Source organism: Haemaphysalis longicornis, unplaced genomic scaffold (assembly GCF_048455015.1).
Source record: "Haemaphysalis longicornis isolate Haplotype H1 unplaced genomic scaffold, Haemaphysalis longicornis Haplotype H1 scaffold_10, whole genome shotgun sequence".
Taxonomy (NCBI): Eukaryota; Metazoa; Arthropoda; class Arachnida; order Ixodida; family Ixodidae; genus Haemaphysalis; species Haemaphysalis longicornis.
In genome coordinates, this window is record NW_027526204.1 from 140,816,464 (window position 1) to 140,843,117 (window position 26,654).

The 26,654-nt window shown below is 48.4% G+C and overlaps 1 protein-coding gene and 1 long non-coding RNA gene across 2 annotated transcripts; one reads left to right on the plus strand and one right to left on the minus strand.

Annotated features, from left to right (window-relative positions):
- Window positions 1-8,776: 8,776 nt before the first annotated feature.
- On the minus strand, window positions 8,777-12,068 carry LOC144159511 (uncharacterized). The gene is made up of 3 exons (XR_013320321.1): window positions 11,952-12,068; window positions 11,740-11,792; window positions 8,777-9,050 (listed from the first exon to the last, which is right to left on the minus strand). It is a non-coding gene; the product is annotated as an uncharacterized LOC144159511 (long non-coding RNA).
- Window positions 12,069-16,282: 4,214 nt separating this feature from the next.
- On the plus strand, window positions 16,283-26,654 carry LOC144159510 (ionotropic receptor 93a-like). Its single transcript, XM_077691050.1, has 3 exons — window positions 16,283-16,943; window positions 24,710-24,993; window positions 25,255-26,654. Exons 1-3 carry the CDS (start codon window positions 16,692-16,694, stop codon window positions 25,556-25,558), a joined length of 840 nt encoding a protein of 279 aa, XP_077547176.1. The 5' UTR covers window positions 16,283-16,691; the 3' UTR covers window positions 25,559-26,654.

Below are 26,654 nucleotides of genomic sequence, written 5' to 3' on the forward strand. Positions count from 1 at the left end.
TCCGGTCGATTCTAATGAGTCACTTGGAGCGCGAGTTGGCAGCTTGGGGAAAATAATCTTTCCTTTTTCACTGGTCTACGCGCTTTAATCATTGTCAGGAGCAACCTGCTGAGCGTTTCTCTTGTGTCGTACGTATTGAGGTCAGCATAGTTTATGAACTCTTTCTGTTAAGCAGGTGAACTCTCGGTGAACTGATTTTCTAGTAGCGTGTTGCCCATCCCATACAATGGTTGTGCAGTGTGTAGCATGACCATGTTGCATGACAACTGAGTGGATAATTGTTTGTAGGGCAGCGCTGTTACCACTAGTCGTGGCGCCCTGATGTGTGGGTTATACACTCTTAGCCAAAAAGGACTAACGGGGCATCGGCGTTAGTCCTTTTGGGGTCTAAATGCGTTGCCACTAGAATTAGTCCTTTTTGGGACTAACGGCAAGGGTACCAACTGTTAGTCCCTCTACACTTAGTCCCTTGATGGTTCAACTGTTGGTCCACCATAAAGACTAACTGTTGGTCGCTTGCACATCAACTGTTAGTCTCCTCTGTTAGTTCACTGGAGACCAACCGTTGGTCTTCTAAGTACCAATCGTTAATCTTTCCCATTACTCCCCCTAGACCAATTGGTGCTTTCAAGACTAAATGTTCATGCCTGCAAATGCTCCCCTCTGGATTAACCGTGCAGACGTAGTGCTGCGGCTCGTGCAAATACTGCATGAGTGACTGTCATTCCATTAGACCGGCAATTGAGAAGGCACGAGTAAACACAAGAGACCAGAAACAGTATTTCTTGGCCACTTGAAATATTCACGACAAAGAAAATGTCACTTTCAAGCTTTTATTGCAACACCGTGTAAGCAACATACACAACACAATAAACCGTACTCTACTCTTAATGCTGGAGTCTCTATTTCGAAGGCCTGTTTGGCACACCTTATCAAGGCGATGCGCCCAGTATTGGGCTATTCCGGGTGTTCATGGCTGCTGTCCCTGGCGCAAGCGCGCTCCACTTGCACGAGGTACGTGTCCGTTGAGAGGAGACAACCATCTTCCGTGAAGCTGTCGGCAATGGGCGAATGTCGTCACGCTCCTGCAGGAAAGAAATAGGGCAACAAAACAAGTGTTATTCGTGGTAGGATAACATTCGTGGTAGGGCGCAAAACTGAGAAAGACACAGTTTCCAGCAGCCCTAACAAGCATCCGTAAAAATACCCCAAAAAGCAAAAAGACAGAAGCAAAATCAACGCTTTATGTAGTGCAGCAAAACGTGGCCCGTGAAGTGCACTGAGTACAAGACTACGGATCTTTATATCTTTATATTTTAGCAATCTTTATATTTTCTGTTGCCCTAATTCAGTGGTTCAACGCGTTAAGTTAGGGAGCATGAGTCCCCAGGTTCTACTGCTGGTTTGAGCGGCGTCTTTTCCGCTGGAGCCGGAAAAACAACACTGTCTGAGTTTCGCATGTTAACGACCGTGGCCATGGTCTAATGGCCACGGTTTATTAATAAACTCTTTTTTGCGCGTTGGTCCCGGGCTCCAGTGCCTTTTGCTCAAGCGTCTTCTACCGGCTGATTATAGTCATTCGGCTCTGTAAGTCATGGCTGGCGAGACAGGCCTTCCATGAGAGCTGGCAGCGACGATAACAGCGCCGCCTTCGAGACGAAGCGCGAAACAACCAAACAAAAAATCACCAATGTGTATTGACCATGGTACCCCGTGTACGACAATAGCGTTTAGCATGTCCGTGTATCAGTGAGAAAAAACAAACATTTATTAATTCAACAAATTTCGATTTCAAATTGGTCAAATTACAAGCGTTTTTAATTTTGATTGACCATACTCCCGAGTTTATTATCCAAATAGAACTTTGTATTATTATTTTAGCTTTATTCAGGTAAGCAAACATGATGTGATTTCTTTTAGCAATTTCAGATAACAAACCGTTTTGTTAGTTCTTGATCCTCTTTGCTTCTACCGGAATGAATGCGCACTGTCACAACATTTGTCGTTTCTTTATTTTTTTTCATGAATGCTTTTTTTTTATGAAAATGAACGAGACCAGTCTCGGCAAAGTTGTAGAGTCGTCCTAGCGGTCGAAGGTATAGTATAACTTGCCTCAAGGCACATGCATCAAAACGAAGGTTACAGTCGTTCTCTGAAATCATCTATCAAACCCTAAACGCCAAAGAGCGCCCCTCACATAGCCATCGGTCTGAAGCTCGATTGCTCCTACGCTTTCTATTTCACGCGTGCTTACTTTTCTATGGGAATTTTCCTCGCCCACATAATGCACCCTCGAGACTGACGATAGCGTACTCAAAGCTCCTCGAACCACTTCAAATGTAATGTTTGCACACCCCAGACAGCGTAATGTGAGCATCTGTTCGAGCTATCACTAAGCTTTAAGTAATGTTCCATTTTATCGCTGCAACTTTTCGTACAGCGATGATAAATCATCCCCTGCTTTTCGCCTGTTTCCCCGCCGCCGTACCCCAGAAACTGGAATACACGATGCGATTTGTTTTGTAGGCCAGTATGGCAACACTCCTCGGTCAGCCCTGTCTCGTTATGAGAATCGAAACGGTGCTGCCAACGACAACGCTATATTGATTGACTTCGCCGGAATATTAAGGAAAAGCAGGCAACAAACAGACAAAAACTGGTGACCACCTCCTCTGCCCACGTCTTGAACAACTTCCAGCCGTTCGTTCTAGCTTAAGCTGATGGCGTTTTCCGATACCAGCCAATGAGAAAGGTAGATTTTCTCTGCCTCCATCTTTCTGCCGACGCAGCGCGCTGGCCTTGTCATTCAGGCATTGTTGCTGAAATAAGCGTTGCAAAAGGGAAATGACTGCTCCAGCTGCTTCGCACTCACTAAGTACTGCAGAAATAAGTAGGCCATCACTGACAAATCAGGCTTCGAAGCTAAGCCACAATCACGCCCACAACGACGCAACCGACGTCAGTGCAACGGTATAAAATTGCTGCGCTCATCAAGCTATACCTGCTCAGGAAATTCACCGAGTGCTCTTCCGTTATCTGCAGCAATGCCGAATTTTTCGGAATCTCTTCTGCGCATAAGCACTATGAATGTAAGTTATCGCTCGTTAATTATTGTTAATTATTTAGAACTATAGCGAGAAATAAACAGTCCTACATAAACTATCTTTTCAATGCCTAGAGCCCCTCGGCAGTTTTGGAAAAGTTATTACGATCAGGCAGTCACCACATTTAAAAACAGCATTCTTAGTGGAAAGTAGTATAAGGCCATGCCTTATCTTTTTTTTTTTTCAATCATTTCGGTATCAGTGGGCGAGGAAGGAACAGATGGAAGCGAAATGGTCCCTGCTTAAAGCCTTAAACACGGCTTTTTGCAGCGCAGCTGTTTACCACGAGTTGCCGGCTCGCCCGGTCGCTAGGGTGGAATACGCACTAAACAACAATCGTCTTCGGCTATATTATCCAAGAAGGAGTTACTTATCGCCATAGCAATGTCACCGAGTGCCGATAGAGGCACGCGCAAGAACGCAGAATCAAATTTCCTTTTCTTTATCTTTTTGCTGTCAACGTAGGAGACATCGTATAGTAATCAATAGTGTTAACAACAACAAATAACGACGTGTCAGCGACTACACTGAACGGCAGCCCTTGGTAATCACCCAGGTTTTGCGCATGCGCTGGAGGTGCCAAGTGCAGAAAGTCAGCCTGGGGCGCACCGATTATCAGCCGCCGAAGATGCGCCGGTAGCTATCGTAATCTGCCGCTCCGTGCATAGGCTGGCACCCGCTTCTTCGTTATTGTTAACATTTTCGACGACTGCACATAACAACTCGAAAGGAAGACATCGCCGTGGTGGAAACTCGTTTTAAAACGAAGCTTTGCATGTCCCACTGATGGCGTGTGTCCCATCGAAAACGCACGGCATGAAAATCAACTTTCTCTGACGATGATGACGATCGCGGGTGAAATGTAAGAGGAAAAAAAACCGCATTTCCCCGAGGGGAAGAATGTGATAGTGCGAATGCACGAGTTGAATTTGCGCGGTTCGGTAATGTTCGCGAAAAAGAGATCACACACACACACACACAACTACAAAGAAAGAAAGATGCATTTATTCACAGACACCTATTTGTGTTGTCGTTGTACTTGATTGCTAGAGCGGATCTCAGCTTTGAAATTTCGTGTCAGTACTCCTTTAAGCAGGTGCATTAGCCCTTCTCACGCCCGATTCTTGGCCAATCCCCCACGTGGGTATGTGCCATGTCAGCGGCCAGGCAGCGCGCGCCCATCTCCCCCCGTTGCCAAGGAAGACGAGGAGATTCCTGGCCAATCCCCCACGTGGGTATGTGCCATTCGCACTTAAAAAAAAGACTAATTTTTAGGGACGCTGTAGCTGGCGCCAGTGGCAGCGGAAGGGCGAGCCCTGTAAAGGTAATGCCGCCACGCAGGCTAGTGGCAAGTGTATACACTTTATACATAATTGTCTATAGGTCATCGGCTACATTGTTGTCAGCAGTCAGCCCACTCAGGGTGGCTAACTCACCGTGAAGGAAGTGTAAACTAAAGCGTGGCAAACTGTTCGCATGGCGACGCAGTGAAACATCCCCCTCGCGAGGGGCACGATCAAATGCAAAGCATTTCCGGGGGCGCACGACGTTAAGTCATACCCAGCTTTCTCGCTCAAAATTACAACCTCTCGGGAACCTAGAAAAACCACTTTAGGAAAATGATATTTGGCATAAAGCTAGAAGTCAACGTGAAGATCAAAACGCTAAAAGAACATTTCAGGTTTCTGAATATTTTTTTGTGTAATTCGCTGTCAAATCTAACTCCCCATGCATTTCTATGGGATAATTCCCATGGCTCAGGAACCCAGTCGCGCAACGTGCGCGACTTGAAACTGTGCACAAAGCAAGTATTCACCTCAAATATCAGCTGTGCAAAAGAACATTTTCATTTAGCTAAAAAATTGCAGAGTAATCACTGTTGAAAGGACTGCCATGAGCGGGAAAGCTGCACATGTAGTTTTCGTTACGTTAATGTTGTTGCACTTGTGGCAACTGCTGACGAGAGAGCGCTCGTCAGCAGTAAAATTGGCAGCCTCGGCGCACGTTGAGTCCGAGAGAGGGGAGAGAGTGTCCTTGAAACGTGCCTGGGCGCGCTATCGAATGTTGATCGTGCCGATAGCGAAACGTCTGAGCCGGGCATGTCGAGGCGAGCGATGCGGACAACTACGGACGCCAAGAACGGGTGACATCGTGAGTTATAGAAATGCTCTGCATTTAAAACGTTTCCCGTAGTCGGAATCGAACATATGTCCCTCCCGTTATGAAGCCGACGTCTATCCGATCGCGCCATTCCGGTACAGTCGCAGCAGTTCGGATTTGGGAAGTGGGGCATGTACGTGCAACATTAGACAGAAAATCAGCCACCCTCCGTCTAGCGACGACGACGGTTGAACGCGAAGCTTTGTTCGTGCGAAATCAAATGGCGAAGGTTCGGCCAATGCCGCTAAGATCAAAAGTCGAAACTGCGTGCGAATCAAACTCAAAGCTGTCTCTGAGACTCAGGCGACAACCGAGGTATCCCTCACAAGATAGCTTCGCGTTCAACCATCGCCGTCCTTGGACGGAGAGGTGAATGATGTTTGGAACCAGAAAGGAGACGCTATTTCCCGGAAATGTATCGTAAGAATATGACACGGCACATTGCCATGTTTTTATCAGACTGTCCTGTGTTCAATTTCAGCAGATTTTTAGAATACCTTGATGATATCGGTTTTTTAAAGCAGGTTTGTTTTAGAAAGTAGCATTCCCGTCCACCTCAATACCTGGTTCATCCGTAGGGTACTATTTACCATGACCCTATACACCGTTAGTTCATTCCATGCCTCTTCATGCTCCTTACTCATCTTTTGGATCCGGCCCTTTACACCGAAGTAATTTTATGCACTATTTGCACTCATTTCATCAGTACATTTTTACCTCATCATTGCAATGGCGCTCTTGGCCTTAGATGCCCTTGCACCAAAAAAACCCCACCAAAGAAGAGGTGAATGATGTAAATAGTGGTAGGGGTAAACGTAATCAGTACTCCTGTGTGCCCATACGTCTAACACTAAAGAGACGGCAAAATTGAACTCAATATAAACGATGTAATCCTTCCCGGTCTCCTTGTGGCATTTCAAACTAAATGCACCAGTACACGCGAATGTGAAATTACAACACAACAAAGTGTGTTCGACAAAACAGGCATGCGTTCTTATTTACTTGTAGTAGGATGCGATCTTCGTCGGATGGCTTTTCACAGCACCGAGCAAGATGAAGTTTTCCACATTGTCCACGCACGAAATGGCCTTTCTTGCTTCCGCAGTTTTGGACGTCGAAAGTTTTTCCAAGTAGCCTATCAGCCGCCCTTAAATATTTCTTCGTTGTAGCCGATATCTCGCGCCGCTCTCGCGGCTTCGGTTTCGTTATAAACAAAACAAGGGTCACTGAAATAAAGGGTGGTCAACCAAAGTTCGTATCTAGTTCTCTATAGCCGATAGTTCGCTATATCAGTGTTCCTTATAACGGGGTTCAACTGCACCGATAAAAGCCATTATATCTGTTTCTGCCCAACAGCACCTTCCGCACGCCCAGTTTTCGCCCAACGGCACAATTCACCACATCACATTCGCCACGGGCATGCTCAAACTTCTCTGGGACACGGCAGAAAAACTCGGGATTCGGTAAGCAAAGTATTCTTCCTTTCCTAAGCTTCCTTTCAAGTGGTGTCAGCGCAGCTATATTATTATACAGCAGATGTTTGACTTAACTGAGATCGCTGCACACCCGCCGCGGTGGCTCAGTGGCTAAGGCGTTGCGCTGCTGAGCACGAGGTCGCGGGTTCGATTCCCGGCCGCGGCGGCCGCTTTTCTGATGGAGGCGAAAAGCAAAAACGCCCGTGTGTACGAGATTTCGGCGCACGTTAAAGATCCCCATGTGGTCAAAATTAATCCGGAGCCCTCCACTACGGCGCGCCTCATCGCCTGCGTTGCGTCGGCGCGTTAAACCCTACAATCAATCAATCAATCGAGATCGCTGCACACCTACTTGACCTGTCCTGGCCATTCACAACGATCCTAACAAAACGAAGTCTCGCCGAAGTTTGTAAGGTTTCCCTTGGAAAGTTAATTCGGAACATTTGTAAATTCTGCGACTTAGTCATTCGAAAAGAGAAAATAATATATCAGAACGGAAGGAGTGCAATACCGTGGTTCCAAAGGAAATTAATATCGCCAAGTATATTGTTTGTTTATTGCCTTTTATAAAAAAAACCCACACTAATAACTACCCTATGCAAAACTGATGCGGTTTAGAGTCTTTCTAGAAGAGCGCTTCGATATACCGGGTAATTCGTAAAGTTCTCCTGAACCATGCCAGCTAGTTATGCGATAGGATTACGTGGCTAATTGGCCGAAAACGCCTTCGTTCCAGAAACGCGGCTCGTACATTCCCATTTGCCCTATCGGGCAACGCCACAGCAGCCAGTGGCGGACCAGGGAACTCTGTGTGCCACAGAACGCCCTCCGATATTCAATTGAACACTCAGCATGTTTGAATTTTGTTGTCTGCGCACTAAAAGAAATGCCGCCCTTTTAATATTTCCAATGGCTTACGGGCGTCCAATTACCTTGGTCCTAATGAAATGATGTGCGCACCCTGACGCTTTCCGCGTTTGGTATAATGTGGGGAGTGTTCCTTTATATAGCTACAGTATTGCCGCGAACATATGTATATCTTGTTTGCGTTTTGTTCGCCTGGTTGCACCCAGCCCGGCTATTCGATCAATTCGAACTGAGTGCGTTTGCGCTTTTTGTCGCGTGCAGCCATGGACAATCTTATTTGATAGGGAAAGTGTTCTTCTTTGAACGACAGTGTTCTCCATCTATAACCCGATGGTTCCGGCAAAAATCGTGCCGAGAGATAGTTGCTCACATTACAAACCGCGCGGCATTCTATTCGGCGAAGATCGTCGGTGCACGTCACTCTGTTGACTTATTTTTCAACGCTTGCGTATTCTTAACGTTCTTTGCGGAGGACTAGTTTACTATTTAAAAAAAAAAACATGCAATGCTGCGTCGTTCTTGGCTACGTGACAATCTTGTGGGTGGTTTCTTTTTGTGCACAGGCACAAAACTACTATCCTGTCGAACCCTGATTGGGGGACGAAAATGCCCAACGGTTCTTGGACGGGTTTTATTGGGGAGCTGCAAAGAAACGTAAGTTTTAGCCTGTCATTGCTGAGAGACACATAGAATTTGCGGAGTCAGTGGGATGCAGTCATTTTTGTTTTTGAATTACATGCATAATTTCTGAATGTGATCTACTTTTGCAACAGTCGCCACAGCAAAGTTGCGATGTTATCCAGCCATCATAATCTTATTGGTAACTTTGAAATGCAATGCCTTTTTACAATTTCTCCCTGCAAATTTTTATTTCAAATGAGGCTTGCAGGGTATTGTGTCTTTTTTGCATTTAGTGTTTTATTTTATTACTGCTGCATAGAATTATTTCCATTGTCATGCCGGGGCCAGTCGAAGTTTGCAAAGGCGTAGGGTTAAGAATCTCATCACAAGGGAACATAAATACACTCTATGGTTACTTAGTTTTAGTTTCTGTACTCACAGTTCCGCGATGTAAGTGTCATGAGGGTTTTAACATAGGGGTATGGAGCTTCCGAAGTCGAGGTTTTCTGCTCTGAAAATTCAGACGCCTTATTTTAATTTTGGCACAGAGCGCGGTACAGGGGTTTTATTATCAAACTCGGGATCGGAGTTTTTGAGCTCGTCTGCCGTACCCAGCCGCTCAGCCATGACTGGACACGTTCATCGCAGGAGAGCGACGTGTCGTTCACGCTGTTCTACCCGACCAACTCGCGGAACGAGGTGGCCGAGCCGACGGCCAGTATCTGGACCGAAGACGTGGTCATCTTGGGCGGCTTCGGCAAGGGCCCCCTGGAGAGCAGCAGCATCGCCAGCTCGCTCGCTGCCTTCGATCCAGACGTGAGGCCTGAGACATGGGCACCGATTCAGAACGCTCCGCACCAAGCTATTTTGAGTTACGACGTATAACTGCACGAAAGAGCATCACAAGCACCTCCACTCCGTGAGGGTCGGATGACCGGCGATGCTGTATAATACGCATCACACACGTATTTATTCTTCCCATAATTTGCTAATTGAGTGACTGTCCTTTGTGATTACCCAATGTAACTTGGAATCGGATTAGAGTTTTATACCAGCAGGCAAACGCGGGACTGTCCGTTTCTCTCCCTTATAATACCACGTATTGACAGTAGACGGTAATTACCAACCTTTGTAACTTCACTGCCAACTACAAGTAAATTAAACTCGGTGTAATCATGGAGTCGTTTTAGTGGCCAAGAGTCACATTTTTCTCTGGTAAATTTAAGAAACGATAAAACAAGAATTACAGGCCTCAGCCCCAGCAGCTGCAGAGCACCCAACCACGGCGGCGGTCAGGTCAGCGATACAGCAGAGGGTGCTAAGAATCTCTGGGTCCGGACGGGCCGCCTGTGGAACTTGAACCTGGCAATATTCAACGCACGAACCCTGTCTAGCGAGGGAAGCCAAGAGAAGCTCTTAGACATTAGGTGGGATATCATAAAGTTAAGCGAAGTTTCAAGAAGCGGTTTTCATGGAGCTGACTAGCGGGGATATTTTGTGCTACAGAGGACTCTAAGAGAAGAAAGAACACATAGTGGGATTATTAATGCAAAGGGAAATCTCAGGGAACGTGGAAGAATTCTTCAGTATTAAGAAAACAGCCTCAGCCGTTTTAATTAGGCTGAACAGCCTATGCAGGTTAAAGATAATAAAGTGTTAAACAGCAGCACAAGACGTGAGACAAATAACACAAAGATGACAAAGAAGCGCACTGTGTGTCTTTTTTGTAGTATTTGTCCCTCGTCTTCTGCTGCACTTTAACATTTTGCCATGTACCAACTGAGCCAAACCACTACTCCGTTAAAAATAATACAGGCCTATGCGCAAACAACTAGCTACAATGATGAAGCCGTAGACATTTTCTACGAGGACGTTGGATCAGCTCTAAAGAAGGGAGAAACACCGGTCACGATTATGACGGGAGATTTTAACGCAAACTTAGCCGGAAAGACGCAAATGAGAAAACGGTCAGTGGCAAACTCCGGTATGGGCAATCGCAACAGCTCGAGGAGTTAAACAGGTGGAATGTGCAGAGAAATAACCTGAGGTTGATGAACACATTCTTCTACAAACGAAATAATAGGAAGTACATGGAAAAGCCCCGATGGTACAACAAAAACAAAATTGACTTCATTTTAAGTGACAACCCAGGTATTGTGCAGGACGTAGAGGCGCTAAGTAAGATGTGGGGAAGCGACCATAGGATGGTTAAAAGGCAGTTACCGCTGAATCTCAAAAGAGAAAGAAGGAAATTCGTGAACACTAAACAAACCCGCACAGAGTCAGTCAGAGCCAGATCGCAGGAGTTTAAGTCGTCAAAACAAATGCCTGCTTCTAAACTTGCAGAACAAGGTCATTGTAGGCAGGCTAAATAACCTGACATCGGCAATCAGTGAATCAGCAGCAGCTGTCGGAGAAGCAATATGTAGGTAACAAACAGGAAAACTAAGAAAACAAAGGAACTAATTGCCAAACGTAAGAGCATGAAAGAGACAAGTGCGGCGGATCGGATTGAATTAGCCGAGCTTTCGAAACTGATTAATAGAACTTAAAACAAACGACATTCGTGCATATAACCTGGCAGTGATGCAGGAAACGCTGCTAATAGGGGGAAACTTGAAAGCAACCACGAGAAAGCTAGCCATCGGCAAATGCGCAATGTACGCCCTAAGGGACAAACAGGGTAACATTACGCGCAACACAGACGAGATAATAAAGACTGCAGAACGATTATACACCAGGCTGCATGTCAGCGATATTAGACCAGGGGAACCTACTGCCAGCACAAGCTTAACTTGCGGTGTCCCACTAGTAACTAAAGAGGAAGTTGGAAAGACTCTCAAAGGCATAAAAAGAGGGAAAACTGCAGGTGAGGACGGCATAACCGTGGATCTTTTGAAGGAGGGGGGAGATATTGTACTGGAAACGCTTGCTGCTCTATTTTCTGAATGCTTAAGAACTCAAAAAGTTCCTATAGCCTCGAAAATTGCCAACATAATACTGATTCATAAAAAGAGGGATACCGATGACTTCAATAACTACAGACCCATCAGCCTACTCTCAGTTGTTTATATTGTTTCTAAGCTGTTTACCAAAGTTATAGTTAACCGCATATGTGACAGCCTGAATTCCAACAGGCTGGGTTTAGGACAGGGTATACTCAACCCCAGATCTCATCTATGTTGCCAATCAAGTGATAGATAAATCCGCAGAATAGACTAAACCCTTTACGTGGCATTTATAATAAAGACTATAAAAAAGCGTTTGACTCAGTACACACTGCAGCTGTGCTAAAAGCATTAAGAGACCAGGGAATGGCATAAGACTTTTAGACGACATATATAAGGGATGCACGGGCAGGATAACACTGCACAAGAAAAGCGATAAATTCCAGATCCAAGAGGGAGTAATACAGGCAGATACCATCTCGCCAAAGCTATTCACAGCTTGTCTGGAGGGGGTGTTCAGAAAGCTTGACTGGGAAAACGGGATTAAGGATAAACGGAGAATACCTGAGTCAGTTAAGGTTCGCTGACGACATAGTATTGGTGCGTGTGCAGAACACCTGCAAATAAAAAAGCTTGCGGAAGTACAATCACAAAGCATGGCTGTGGGGCTAAAAATAAATGTGAATAAATCTAAAGTAATGAGGAACAAAAATGCCGAAAGCACCCTCTTCGGCATAGAAAACGAAACGATAGAGGAAGTAAAAGAATATAATTACCTCGGACAGATTGTTAGGGCTGGCCCGAACCACGAGGAAGAAATCCGGCGCAGAATAGGTATAAGTTGGGGAGCACTTGGCAAGCACTCTCAGATAATGAAAAGTAAGCTGCCTCTGTCACTGAAAAGAAAAAAATCTACAAGTAGTGCATACAGCCGGCGATGACATACGGAGCTGAAACTTGCCGCCTTACTAAACAACTGGAAAGCAAACTTACGGTTGCTCAACGGGCCATGGAACGGATAACCTTAGGAATAGCACTCAGAGACAGAAAACGAGCTACCTGGATCAGAGAACAAACTAAAGGAGAAGATATCATAGTGGAAATAAAGAAAAAGAAAGGGACTTGGGCTGCCCATGCAGTGAGACGAACCGACAACCAGTGGACAATTAGGGTAACATAGTGGATACCACGAGACGGGTCTAGAAGAAGGGGAAGCCAATAACCCGATGGAGGGAATAAATCTGGAAATTCGGTAGCCAACAGTGGACTCGAGAGGCGGGGGCATCAGCGGTTGGAGGTCCATGGCATAGAGTGAGTTAGTGAGAAACTCTATGGTCCATGGGAGAGGCCTTCGCCCTGCAGTGGACCTGAGTAGGCTGTTGTTGTTGACGACGACGACGATGATGATGAAAGGCGTTTTCTGTGACCATTGTCCTCCCGTAGATTTTCATGTGTTTACAGAATTCTGTAACTTTTGCAACTTTAATTTATATTTATATTTATTCATATTACCTGCAGCGCCAATAAGGCATTACAGCAGGGGGGTATATGCAAATACATGAATACGATTCATCACATGGGGAAAAAATAAAAAGAGAAAAAAAAAAGAAAACTGACATGAGAATAAGTGGTACAAATCTGCACAATAGCGCGTCAAATGTACAAGCAGTGTCACAATGAAAAATTTACATGTGCGACAAAAACGTGTGGAACAGAGCATCAGATGTACAATTAACAATATTACTTGGTAGTTTATTGCATTCCCCAATGGAATGGGGAAAGAAAGAACCCTTGTACACATCAGTACGGCAATCAATTTCACGAATTTTCCACTCATGGTCGCGTCGCTTAGATACAAAGTGGGTGGGTAGTAAGAAAATTTTAGGATCAATACCAGTCTTATTGAAATAAATACGATATAGTAGTTCAAGTTTGTGATGCAACCGACGTTTACTTAATGTTTCCCAGACCAACTCTGCTTTAAGTGATGTAATGCTAGTGCGAAAACTAATTTTTAGTTACAAATCGGGCGGCGCGGTTCTGGACGCGTTCTAGTAGTGCACATAAATTTTCAAATTTTGGGTCCCACACGGCGCAGGCGTACTCCGCAATGGATCTTACGTTGGTGAAATATAAAAGTTCTTTAACTTTTGGAGGAGCATCACTGAAGTTGCGTTTTAGAAAGTTGAGCATGCGGGAGGCACAAAAGGACACGTGTTCAATCTGACGTTTCCAGGTTAGGTTAGATGAAAAATAGACGCCAAGATATTTATAATCTAGCACTGTATCAAGATGCGTACTTCCCAGAGTGTATTTTGATAAAACAGGGCTGCGACTGCGTGTGAAGGAAACGTGCTTACATTTCGCAATATTCAAAGTCATTTTCCATTTTGCACACCACGTTTGGATATGGTCGAGATCGCTTTGAAGATAGTCCGTGTCAATTGGGCTTTTGATACTGCGATAAACAACGCAATCGTCTGCGTAAAGGCGTACTTTGCAGGACAAATTACTTACAATATCATTAATATATACAAGGAAAAGCAGGGGCCCTAAAACAGACCCCTGCGGAACACCAGAACTAACACTCACAGCACCTGATTTACAGCCGTTTATCAGGACACATTGGGTACGATTATGCAAATAACCTGTTATCCACTGGGCAACATCATGATGTAGGCCAAGAAAAGACAACTTATGGAGCAGCAACGAGTGCGGGACAGAATCAAATGCTTTTTTAAAATCCAAAAATACACAGTCTGTCTGTTCTTTCACGTCAAATGATGAGATCATGGTTAAATTCTGTTAATTGCGTTGTGCAGGAAAAACCTGCCCGAAAGCCGTGTTGGCAGTTCGTGAAATATCTATTAGATTCCAGGTGTTTTATTATTATATGCTCTAGGATTTTACTACAGACACTTGTGAGGGATATGGGCCTATAGTTTTCAGGATTGCTTTTCGGGCGACTTTTGTGAATGGGCGCAACGTTAGCGATTTTCCAATCCTCAGGCGCGTCACCAGAAGCGATCGACTTGGAAAACAGAGTAACGAGAAAGTGGGCAATAGTCTCACGGCAGGCATGAAGGACGAAATTGGGTATGCCGTCAGGTCCGCCTGAAGAATTAACTTTAACATTATGGAGTAGTTTGAGTACACCATTATACGTCACAATGACGGGATCCATTTGTTCATTTATTTGTTCTGAGACACTCGGAGCGTTTTCATAATACGTTGGAGAGAAAACAGACTGAAAGTAATGATTGAAACAATTAGCATTTTCATGGTCCTCAGAAACAGTTGTGCCGTTAACGTGAAGACAGGGATTAATTAATTAATTTCAAGTAAGTGCAACTTGTAATTAACAGGATCAATTTCAAGTAAGTGCAACTTGTAAGGGTTTTTTTCTGAGCATTCTTGGTAGAGCTGGCCTTGCCGCAAGGCGTTTTTTTGGCTTCGCAGAACAAGAATGCACGGAACCCTAGCAATAAACAGCTTCGCTGTAAAAACAGCCGAAATGTTCAACCGCACCAAACACACCCGGCATATACCGTATTTTCGCAATTCGAAGCACTCCCCGATTCTAAGCACCCTCCCCTACTTTCGGAAAAAATATTTCGAAAAGAAAGGTTGGATGCGAATCTAAGCACCGCCTTTCCTAAACAGCTATCGCGAGGTGGATTTCCGACGCGTAGAAGCGGGACAGAGTTGACGTATACTGTCCAAGTCATTTATGAAGGTTCCAATTACAAACCGCTCCAACGGAACATAGACGGCCGGCTGGGGGATACTGAGATGGGCGGCCTAAGCGGCACAACAGACGTGAATGGTAGTGAGGGTGACTGGGTATCAGACGTAAGCGGTGGATTCTCTGTCTGCACCTATTTTTATTTTGAATGTTTGCCAAATAAAACATTGTTCCTTGCGACCTTCTAGTCGACATCAGCCGCGAAAAAAGCGGCGCAGGGGGGGGGGAAGGGGGGGGTGCAATTTAGGTTTTTAGAATACAAGCACCCCCTTCACATCGTGATCGTGGAAAAAAGGGGATGTCTGGAATCGAGTAAATACGGTAAATTATTCCCTCATTGATTTAAGTTATTTTGCAACCATCAGGAGCGGTCGGAAGTCAATGGGAGAGGCCTTCGTACTGCAGTGGACCGAAGTAGGCTGTTGATGATGATGGTGACAGTACGCGGTGCGCCTACATCCCAGAAGCAGCTTCGTCGCACCCAGCACCAGAGAGACACAACTTTTAATGAGAGCTGTTCCCTCTTTTGCGCATATCGTAGTCATGATCACGCCACGCGCGAACCGCAGTACTTCATAGCGGATTGTGCATGTATCAATGATAGATTCTAAAAGGGATTCGAGAAGGCGTTCGGTTACAAAGGCTTGGTATTTTTTACATCTTTTTTTATATTGTTTGATATTGTTACTCTGACAGGTCTGGATAGCAGTGGCCGTTTCTCTTGTTGTGCTGACCCTACTGAGAGCGCTGGCCCCGGGATCCCGGCGAAGTTTCATTTCACGACTGACCGACAGCTTTATCCAGCTTGTGCGCATCATGCTTCTTCAAGGTACGTTTGAACACTGCGGCATCAGTGCGAGACAAATTTCGGCATTACTATCAGTGCGGGAAGAGCCCCCGGCCTTCGGGAATAAAACAAAAATTATGGGGGATGCTTGGACCTTTCTAAAAATGTGGAGGCGAAAGCTTAGTTGGACGTTCCGTTATCTGCTGTCGAAATTTCTGTCGAACTTTCGTGTCGGTTCCGTCGGCCCGCTGCCGCAGCTGCATCCGTATAGCCGCTTCCCATCGGTTTCGACGAGCGGAATTTCGAGCTACTCTAGCCTCTTCCGCCGACGCGTACTTTATCGATCTTCCCGGCCGACACTATAGGGCCTGGTGTGTCATTTTCAATGAAGCTCCCAGCTCACGCGGCGGCGTATACAAGGCGCGTTCAGAACGTTCTAGGGTTTCTCAGAACCGTCCTACGGCGTTGCTGTTTCCCTTCCCCGGCCCTTGACCCCATGTTCTGTATCACTGAATTTTCTTTAGAGGATTTTGTACCCCCCAACGTTCCGCGAAAAAAACATCTGATGCTTCGACCTAAACATATGCGGGAAGTGTCTTTAGCCTTCTTGGGACAAGAAAAAATCCCCGGCCGCCTCTACTGACGTGAAATTTGGGGAGGATGCAGTGTATAAGTGTATTGTTGGCGCCTTGGCGTTTTTGCCCACGGAGATGAAACCGTTGGAGGGGGGTTAAAGGTATACAGCTGTGCTGTACGTCTCGTGTCTCTGATGCACGAAACGTTGCAGCACGAGGCGTGGGAAAATGAGTGTCCCGGTGTTTTAGTGCCGGGACTACGCAAGACCACGACGGGAGACGCCGACAGCCCCAGCCCCCCTGGGGCTTCGCCTCTAATAGCAGGATATAAGTTAACAGTCTTTCCCCTTGTTTTATACGTATTTCCCGCAGTTCTCTCTGAGCTCCAATCTTGCTAAGCTCTGCGTGGATGTGCATGTTACCGTACTCGATGTGCGCAGCGGGTTCCAGCTCGCCCCGCGCCTCGTCCTCCCGCGTCGTGGTGGCCTCGTGGTGGCTGGCGATGCTGGTGTTCGCCAACGTGTTCACCGGCAAGATGAAGGCCGGCCTCACCGTCCGCCAGCAGAGCATCCAGCGCATCGACTCGGCCGCCGACCTGGCCGCACGAGCCGATGTGAAGCTCTACATGCTCCGAGGGCCCGCCTACCCACTGCTCCTCGCGGTGGGTGGCACGGGATTATTGAGGACCATTTTGGATGTTGGTTTGGATTGGAAAACGTTTTCTGAGCATAAAAGTGGGTGGCTTTCTTAGTCCAGATAGCCGCGGAGCCAGCGCAGCAACCATGGGCGCGAGCGATGAGGCGTTCCTGGTGGTGGTGGTGGTGGTGATTTATTAACAAAGGAGGGAAGAGAAAAGGCCTGGGGATATTGTTGAACTCAACGGGGAGTTCACCCTCATACGACCCAGTCCAGGGAAGGGGATTGGGGCTTCAAAGGATAGGAAGAGGGAAGGGGGAAGAGAAGAGCGGTATGAGAGTGGAAGATAGTCTATATCGCGTTCGTTTAGTCCATGACTCGATGGCTCCAGTCCAGGGAAGGGGATTGGGGCTTCAAAGGATAGGAAGAGGGAAGGGGGAAGAGAAGAGCGGTATGAGAGTGGGAGATAGTCTATATCGCGTTCGTTTAGTCCATGACTCGATGGCTACAAACGCAGCGCTAGTCCTGTTGTAACCAGGAAGTTGACTAGGTGCTGGAAGACCTCCCGTCGGATGGCGTCCGGTCCCGTGGGGAACAGGAAGTCTTCTAGCTTGTGGCTTGGGGCACTGAGTCGCTGGAGTTCGGCCCGGAGTTGTGCCCTTGCGGTGTCGTGCTGCGGGCAAGAGCACAGCAAGTGCTCTAGCGTCTCGGGCTCTGGGCAGTGGGCGCAGGTGGGGGATGCTCGGCGACCTTGGTGGTGCAAGCGCGCTCCCACGTTGCAGCAATTGAGCCGCAGGCGAAGAAGGAGCGACCGGGCGTCTCTGCTAATGCGTCCGGGCAAGACCCGTGGGGCCTGGCCACTGATTACACGGGCATCTGGATGCATGGCCTCCACCACTCGTGCCAGGATAGTTCTTGCAGCGTCAAATGACACCACATCCCGAGAGGCTGGAACCCCTGCCTGGCGAGCAGCACCTTTGGCCAAGGCGTCTCCAACCTCGTTGCCCGTGATGTTCACGTGCGATGGCAGCCAGTGAAGTCGCAGTGGACACCCCTGCGCTTCCACCGCATGAAGCTTGGCCGCCAGCGACCGCTCAACGTAGCCGCTAGAGCTGGCTGGCTGGTCGGCGGCACGCAGACGGAGGAGGGCAGACCGTGAGTCAGTCAGGATGATGGCCCCCCGGGCCTGGGTGCCCTGCTTGAGAAGAAGATCTGCAGCCAAGTGGAGTCCAGCCAGCTCTGCGTGGGTGGATGAGGCAGGGAAGGGCAGGCTGCACACCTGGCTGGTTCCGAGTTCTAGGGCCGTGCAGGCGGCTCCGGCTGTGCCCATCGACTGCTGTACAGATCCATCCGTGTACACTTGCAGATGTCCGGCAGCGTCGCCCTGCAGCAGGGCAGCCACCTCTTGGTGGACGTCCTGGGGTGGAGTCGACCTCTTACTACGGACCCCCGGCAATGTGGTAACAATGCGTAGAGCCATGCCCCGTGCCTGGTGGTGGTGGCTCCAGGCGTGGCCGCTGCTGGTCCTCCGTGAGCTCGCCAGCTCGCGCTCCCACTGCTCAGGGGATGGGGAAGGAAGGGGGTTTGGCGCGTAGGGGCATAGCTAGGTGGTGCTCGGGACGGAGCAAGAGGGCAGTTGTAGGGGTAAGTGGAGGGGGAGATGTAGTGGAGTATCAAGGTCGACGCCAAATGCGAGCCGCCTGTGTGCTGAGGGATGGGTGAGGAGGGGGGTATTGAATCCGTGTTTGGCGATAATGAATGAGTTTTTTTTTTGGTACACACTCGGCCATGTTCAACTGCGGCGTCTGTATAGACATGCTGGTGCATCCTCAACAATGCGTAGAGCCATGCCCCGTGCCTGGTGGTGGTGGCTCCAGGCGTGGCCGCTGCTGGTCCTCCGTGAGCTCGCCAGCTCGCGCTCCCACTGCTCAGGGGATGGGGAAGGAAGGGGGTTTGGCGCGTAGGGGCATAGCTAGGTGGTGCTCGGGACGGAGCAAGAGGGCAGTTGTAGGGGTAAGTGGAGGGGGAGATGTAGTGGAGTATCAAGGTCGACGCCAAATGCGAGCCGCCTGTGTGCTGAGGGATGGGTGAGGAGGGGGGTATTGAATCCGTGTTTGGCGATAATGAATGAGTTTTTTTTTTGGTACACACTCGGCCATGTTCAACTGCGGCGTCTGTATAGACATGCTGGTGCATCCTCAAAGACCGAAGCGCAAATGCACATCTGCGCTTTGTCTAAATTTTCAGCTGAGATGACGAGCTAAGGGCCATCTTGCTTGCCTTGACTGAACATGAAGGCAAACATCCAAGCACCCGCTGCCCTCCTTGGACGCATAATGATTTACACAGACTCAATGGACGCAATTCGAGTCCTTGGTTCACGCAAAACTACTAGTCGCACTGTCCGCAGAATCAAGAAATTCACTGCTGGTCGTTAATAGAGTGGCCTACAATACCAATCCGATGGGTTCCTGGACATGAAGGGATTAAAGGCAATGAAGAGGCCCACAGAATCGCCCAGGATCAAATTCGTATTCCCCCCAAAGAAAACTGTTTAGAATCCGCTGATTCAGATGCGGAGGCCGACATCGACGCAGAGGACGGTATACCGCTCTGGCGAAGGCTGAGCAGAAGGCCGTTCTTCAAAACAAAGTTTCGGAAAACCTAGACTCGTCGCCCCCGGGGATTCAGCCGTTGGGAAACAGTGCGGCTAAGGCGTACAAGAACAGCCACGGTCAAACACAAGCGCCAAACATAACAAAAACAAAAAGACGCTGTGTCATGCTGTCGGCGGTGCCTTTGACGTGGCTCAGACTTTTCGACACGCCCCGCTGCTGCTCGCTACTTCGCACGCGTCGTGACTAGGTAATATTTTCTGCGTACAGCAATCCCTCGTTATAACGAAGTCAGCGGGACGGCGAAAAATTCCGTTATAAGCAGTATTTTGATATAAGCGTCCAGTCAAGGAAAGCTAAAGCAGTTGAGCTTTCATTGCGCCACAACTGCGAGGAATAAAAACCTAACGTATTCAGAGAGGCAAAACTTTAATTCGAGTGGAAAAAACGCAGTGAGCTTTGACTGTTCTAAGTTCTTGCCGGGTTCGAGCATCTCCTGCTATTATTTGCCGACACGGCTGTGGCCGCCGTGATTGGGCGCCGTGAAGAGCTGTGACTGGCGTCCGAACACCTACCAGACTGGAGAGCGAATGAGGAGGAAAGGCAGTAGCAACATTTATAGGGGCGCGCGGGCGTCACGGAACGCTGCGAGATTTTCGTTCTGGGGAAGACCGCAAATGCCATGGCTTGAGTCTGAGGTTGTGTTTGTGAGCTCAAAAAAAACGACTATACCCGCTCATTCTGGGTCAGAGCGCAATCATAAAAACAGACCGCTTTTGCACTAGGGACTTTGCGTGATCACTGGACAATTTTTTTTCTGAGATGTGCAGCGGGGATCTTTGCAAAACAAGAGGTTTTCGGCGCCCCGTTGTCGAGGACGCCGCTAATTCTACGGTTCGAGTGTCGTTGTACGCGCACAGTCACGTCCACGCCATCGACCAATGTCTAGGAACAAAATTCAATGACTCTACCACGCATTTGGACCATTTGTCTAAAGTCGGATGGCGCGAGTTGAGCATGACCGGTTAGAGAAAATCGCCGGGGAAACACCGGCTTGCACTGACCCGACATGTTGACAGCCTGACTCGCCGCTGGGTCGCCGCCCCTCGGAGACACCCCCGCTCGCCACTTCACTCTAAGCGGGTCACGCTCTTCGTGCGCTTGAAGTAATGCGGTCCAAAATGCATGTGTTTGAGTTGGGACCAGAAGAAATTTCGAATAAAGCGATATTTCGAGTAAAGGGACCAGAAGAAATTTCGAATAAAGCGATATTTCGAGTAAAACGATTTCGTTAAAACGCGGGATTACTGTATTTTCTTTTCGGAGCGGAATCATAATCTTTCTTCGTATTAGGGGAAATGATGCGCCACCCATTATTCACGTAAGGAAAGAGTAACACGCAATTTTCTTGCCACATTTACGCGCCACCATTTAAACCTACACTCTTAATAAAAAAAAAAAAGGTCGTGAAAGGGAAGTAACGGCCGAGATCCACCACCTGGAGACACTTGGCCCGCTACGACCAGCAGATTACGAACTTTGGGGTAATCCACTTGGAGCCCCCACTAACAGGAAGCACCTGCTAGAGACCCTGCCGATTTTCATCAGAGATGCCGGCATTGATGACTGCTTCTGGCGGCTTTTCTTTCCCTGTTCTCTCCGCCCTTCACTTCACATCCTATTTTCGATTCTTGACCGACGCCTCGGGTCATTTCAAGAGGCTCTCTCTCTCTCTCTCTCTCTCTCTCTCTCTCTCTCTCTCTCTCTCTCTCTCTCTCTCTCTCTCTCTCTCTCTCTCTCTCTCTCTCTCTCTCTCTCTCTCTCTTCTCTCTGTTTCTTTTTTTCGATTAACGTGTGCCAATGCATTCTTTTTTTTTGTACATCGAACCTGTTTACTTCTGCGTGCATCGCTTGCGTGCGTTCACAAGGGGAATACCCGAGCCGGGACACGTCCCCGAACACATCAGGGAGAGCAGCAGCCGAGGCTCCAAAGAGGGCGGAGAGAGCGTGGCGTCGGCGTGAACCGCGGAGAGGGCGCGGCGCAACAGCAGTCGAGCCGTGGGAGAGAGTGCACAGAGTGCGGCGTTGAACGCGACACAGCCGGTCCCGCCGCAAGCGACGTGGCCACCGCCTGCCAGCAAGGCATTGCGGTTTTGTGCATCATTTGGAACGCGACCCGGGCAGTCGGGTTTCGTTTCGTGAATGTGTGCAACCTAATGAAACTAAAGCAGCTTCGAGGGGACAGTCAACTTCCATATGAATGGCCACCAATTTTTTTAACAGCAGTGCTGTTTAGGCCGACACAAATCCGTCCGGCGTAGACGGAAAACTCCGAGCGCACGTGAGCGCGTGCCTCGAGGCGACCGCCCGGCTTCTTATGGCCTTGCGCGTGGGCTTACGTCACATGAGGAGCTCCCGCCTTCGTCATCGTCGTCGTTTAGCGACCGGCGCGCAGCGGGTCCGCGGCGCTGAAGATGATGACGACGAATCTGTCAAGCAATCCCTTCACAATCCACACGTGGAGGCGGCCACCAGACCAGCTGAAGAACTGGAGTTCTGCCGAGGCGATGACGCACTGCGAGGGGATTCGCCCTACGCGGCTGTGCCGTCGGAAGACGCCGACGAAAGGGATGACGACGATTGCTACTGAATAAAACGCTGTACATACCTCAATGGTATTTGCTTTACAGTTCCGTACAAAACGGCTTCGCACTGCTGGGGTCCAGCTGCTCCCTCTCTCCTGGGATATGCTGTCAGAGTGGGGAGAAGTTAGGTCGACCCCCCGCTCTGCGTTTCTCCAGCCTTGCAGCAATAGTGCAAGCTGCGCGAGTTTTAACACGAAAGCGTTTTATTCCGGGACACACAGATTTCACTGACGTCATACCCATTACGGAAATGACGCCAGTACGACGAAGCAAGCGGCCTGTAAAGGGTGCACCCCTGCACATAGGGTCTTATTGCGGGGAAGCAACCTTCAGTACTAAAGAGTACGTTATATTTACGGTTGTTCGTTTTAGGGTTTTATATTTCAACACGAAAGTGTTTTATGCCGGGATACACCAAGATTTCCCTGACGTCATATCCGTCACGGAAAGGACGCCACTACGCCTTTGCCGAAGCGACCCGCTAGCAGGACGTCGCTCGCCAAGCGCACCGATAAGACAGCCGCGGACCCGCAAATCATGCTCGGCTGCAGATTTCGCTTCACATTTCACTTTCGTGTTTCACCGATTTCTATGGCAGAGGAATAGACCACATTTTTTTATACGCACAGCAAACGAAGTTATTGCGATGCGTGGCATCGTATAGGCTGTGAAGACTACCCTGGCTCAATGATAGCGCAGCCTAATAAAGGCATCTAATTCTGTTATCATCATGGGCGCTAATAAGCCATCATGGAGCAGGCACTGACCTTCGTAATGCACGGCAGATAAAATAATCTCTCACGAACCGTGGTGGGATGTGAGATGGTATAGCGGAACCTTCAAAGAGCTGATAACTGCTGTTTGTAATACGCCAACAATTTGCTCGCCATTTTGTAACCGTAATGTCGCGTGGACAAATTAGCAGTGCATTTTGCATACAGCAGACAAAATGAAAGATCAAATAATTTGGGGATATACATTGCGTTGGACACAGCCGTACCATACTGTCCTATACCAATTTTTACAGCGCTCTCCTATCACATGATTCTTTCGACAATAATGTTATCTTAACATCACATTCGCTATATTGTAAAAAAATGTGAATTTCACTTTGTGAGAGCCGGCCCACGAAAAAGATTTAAAGAAGTAGTGAGACAAAATTTCAAAGTTGAAATAACTATGAAAATGTCTCCTTTTTATCAGGAGATATCTCCCAGCAAGCTTCAACAGTAATTGTTCAGTATAACATATTTTAAATCTATTTTACCTTTGCCCGCACGAGAAAGCCCAGAGCGGGCCAGCATGACATCATCTGCTCCTTGCCCCAAACTGCCGACGTCGGGGCTCCCGTGACGTAGCCGACGCGCTGGCTGCGGTTGGCGCGCGCTGCTCGGGCATGTGTACACGTCATGGTTTTGGGACTGACGTCATGCTGCCCGGAACACTTCGGCCCCTCCATGCTTCGGCCGGTCTGGGCACGCGCGTGCGCTCGCTCGCGTGCGCCTCCTGACTGGCAGAGGTGCGACAAGAATGGTTACGTCAGGGGCGCCCTCCTGTCATGGCGGCCGCTCTGTGCTCATTTTGTCGAAACCGAAACTGCCACGAATAAACAGCGCCGTAAATGATTGTTTACGCTGCGATCGACCGCCTAATTTGCCATTCTATGATTGGAGGGCTGGTAGGCACCCAGAGCAGCGAAAAAAAAAAAAAAAACGTAGCGCGAAAATTTTGTGTCAGTACCCCTGGGTGCATTCTAGCCTTGATGACCCCAGTTACGAGCTTGTCCGCGACCATCCCCCAATTCCCGTGATCATGACTACTGGCTACTCGCGCTCACTTATATCAGCTCACTTAAAGCGCCCCATTAAATTAAATTAGATATGCTTGCAGGCACCACGAATATTGTAAGCTTCAGGTTCCTGTAGAACACCCTCAAAGCCGCGGAACAATTTTGAAAAGCTCTCTTCGCTAATTCGGCGAGGCTCATCGTGTTTCGGTAGAAAATTCTATTGCATTAATATATTCATATTCTGTATAACAGAAATTTGCAGTAGCTACATACCGTCTGATGTGTGGCCACATCTGTCGCCTCAGCATTAAAAAAGCCTGAATGTCTTCTTTTGCGAGCTTCACGAAAGAGACAGCTACAACCTCGTTCGGAATATAGCGCGATGCAAATTTGCGTGTATCTTTTAGGACGCGTTTTTGCCCACGGAGATGAAACGTTCTAGCGCGAGGCGTTGGAAAACGAGTGTCCCGGTGTGTTCTTTTAGTACTCCTTACGTTCTAGCGCGGGGTGTTGGAAAACGTGTCACGGTGTTTTGGAACCATGACTACATGAAACGACGACAGGAGACACCGGCAGCCCGAGCCCCTAAGGGGCGTCGCCCCTAGAAGCCATATCCCCGTTGTTAGCTATCGACTAAAAATTCTGTGATTATTACCCAGTGTTGATGAGTTCAATTTTCTTGCTTCAAGTTTTTGTACACACACACATTTGTAAAAATCGTCACGCGCGATGACGCACGCAGCTGTCACCGCGAGCAGACGACCGGCAGATCTACCGCAAGCTGAAGCCCGGTGCCCTGGTGCCGTACAGCCGACTCTGGTCAGCGGACGTGCTCGACCAGCTTGTCGAGGGCAAGGCGGTGATCATAGCCGACCGGACGACGCTGATGTACCAGGCGGCCAAGAGGTGTCACGGCTACCCGAACCACGAGTTCTACTTCGGCCGAGAGCGCCTTTTCTCCCACCCTCTGGTCGTCTACTACAACCGCGGCAACGTTCGCTTCCTCATGAAGGCCTGGGAGCGTCGGTAAGACCTCATCCACTGCATCAGTTCTGCAGGTTAGCTTTTTGTATGAAGTTCAGGAGTTCTCGCTGAAACGGTTCTTGAACCCAGCGTAGTAGGCCAGGAGGGCGATCAGGGGGGAGTCCGGTTTCACGAAGGTGCTGCAGCAGGCGGACTTGGTGCAGCCCCGGGCAGGTCCACAGTAAATTCTGCACATTCACATCCAGTATGTCGGAACCACAGAATGGGCTTACCGCTCTGAGAATGCAATCATTCCCTTTCCAGGCATGCTCGCCTCACCGAAGCCGGCGTGGTGCTCAAGTGGCACGCCGAGACGGTCTCTTCGGGGGGCGACTTCACACGCTGCCCCCGCGTCGAGGCGGGTGAGCAGGACACGCTGAACTTCGACAACCTGCGCTCCGTCTTCCTGCTCCTGCTGACCGGACACGGCCTCGCCTTGGCGGTCCTGATCGCCGAGCTGTTTCTCCTGATAGTGGCGCGTTCGAGCCGCCGTATAGCGGAGTCGCACATAAAGCCGTTGCGATACCGTCGGCGCGTTCGTAAACTCCCTGTGCGCGCCATCACCTGAAGGGGTGTCATCCTCAGCACAGCCCTGTACCGCAGACGAAGCACCACACGTTAAAAAAACTGGCCATGTATCTGCTTGCTTCACCGCAAATGTCTGCTGCCACCCTTACGCCACGCAACTCCCTCTTCTCTCCTCGGCCCGATTGATGGATTGTGTGATAATGATACCCTCTTTATATCAGGCTGATGACGTGTCACCGCGCCCCAGAAGTTGTTGTACCTGTGTTACACTACTCTTCGAATTTGCGCTGCTCTTAGCGGTAGGCTCAAGTTAAATTTTGGCCGTTACAGGTGGTAGCTGCCCTACGTTACATTCCTCTCCTCTCTGCATTTCCTCCTCTAGCATCCAAATCTTCTTATTCTAATCCCTCCCACCCCGCACGCTCTCCCACTCCCCTCCCTCTACTCCCATAATGAATGCAATGTAGTTTTACTAAATTGAACTCAATTTTTCCATGTCAACATTACTTCTGCACCATCTGTTGGCCCCTTTTCTTTCTTTTGTACCTTGCAGCAGCACAAGAGCAGCTCAAGCTCTTGTTTCAGTGTTTGCATTTATCTCGCCTCTCTTCGACGCTGCTCTGAACTTTTAAAGCAAAGCTTTAGAGTTTTCACTGACAGCGTCTGTAATGCGAAAACACTAAAGTGAAAGAAAAAGTGCTTCCCATGGCTGAAACCGAACCTGGGTCCCTCGCGTTATGAACACGGTGTCTATCCAATTGCTCCATTTTGACATGGTCGAAGCGGTTTGGAAAACTTGGATGACAACCAAAGCGACCATCTTGAAAAAGCTTTGCATTCAATCATTTTCATTTGTATTCGCATTCGCGTTCGCATTCAATCACAGGGGTGTACGATTTCTTTATTTGCTATCATAAAAGCCAATCATTTGCTCTCAAAAGATCGCTGGTACTCTCTGTTACGTATTTGAATTTGGCCTCAAATATGCCTTGGCACGGAAAATGTGAACATGAATGAGCCTTGCCAGCAGTTTTAGTAGTTTAGAAGGGTTTTGCCTATATATACCTCGTATTAAAGCATTCTTTGGTCTATTTTTTGGCCTGGCCGTTGAATGAACTCGCAGCCCGACAGACTGA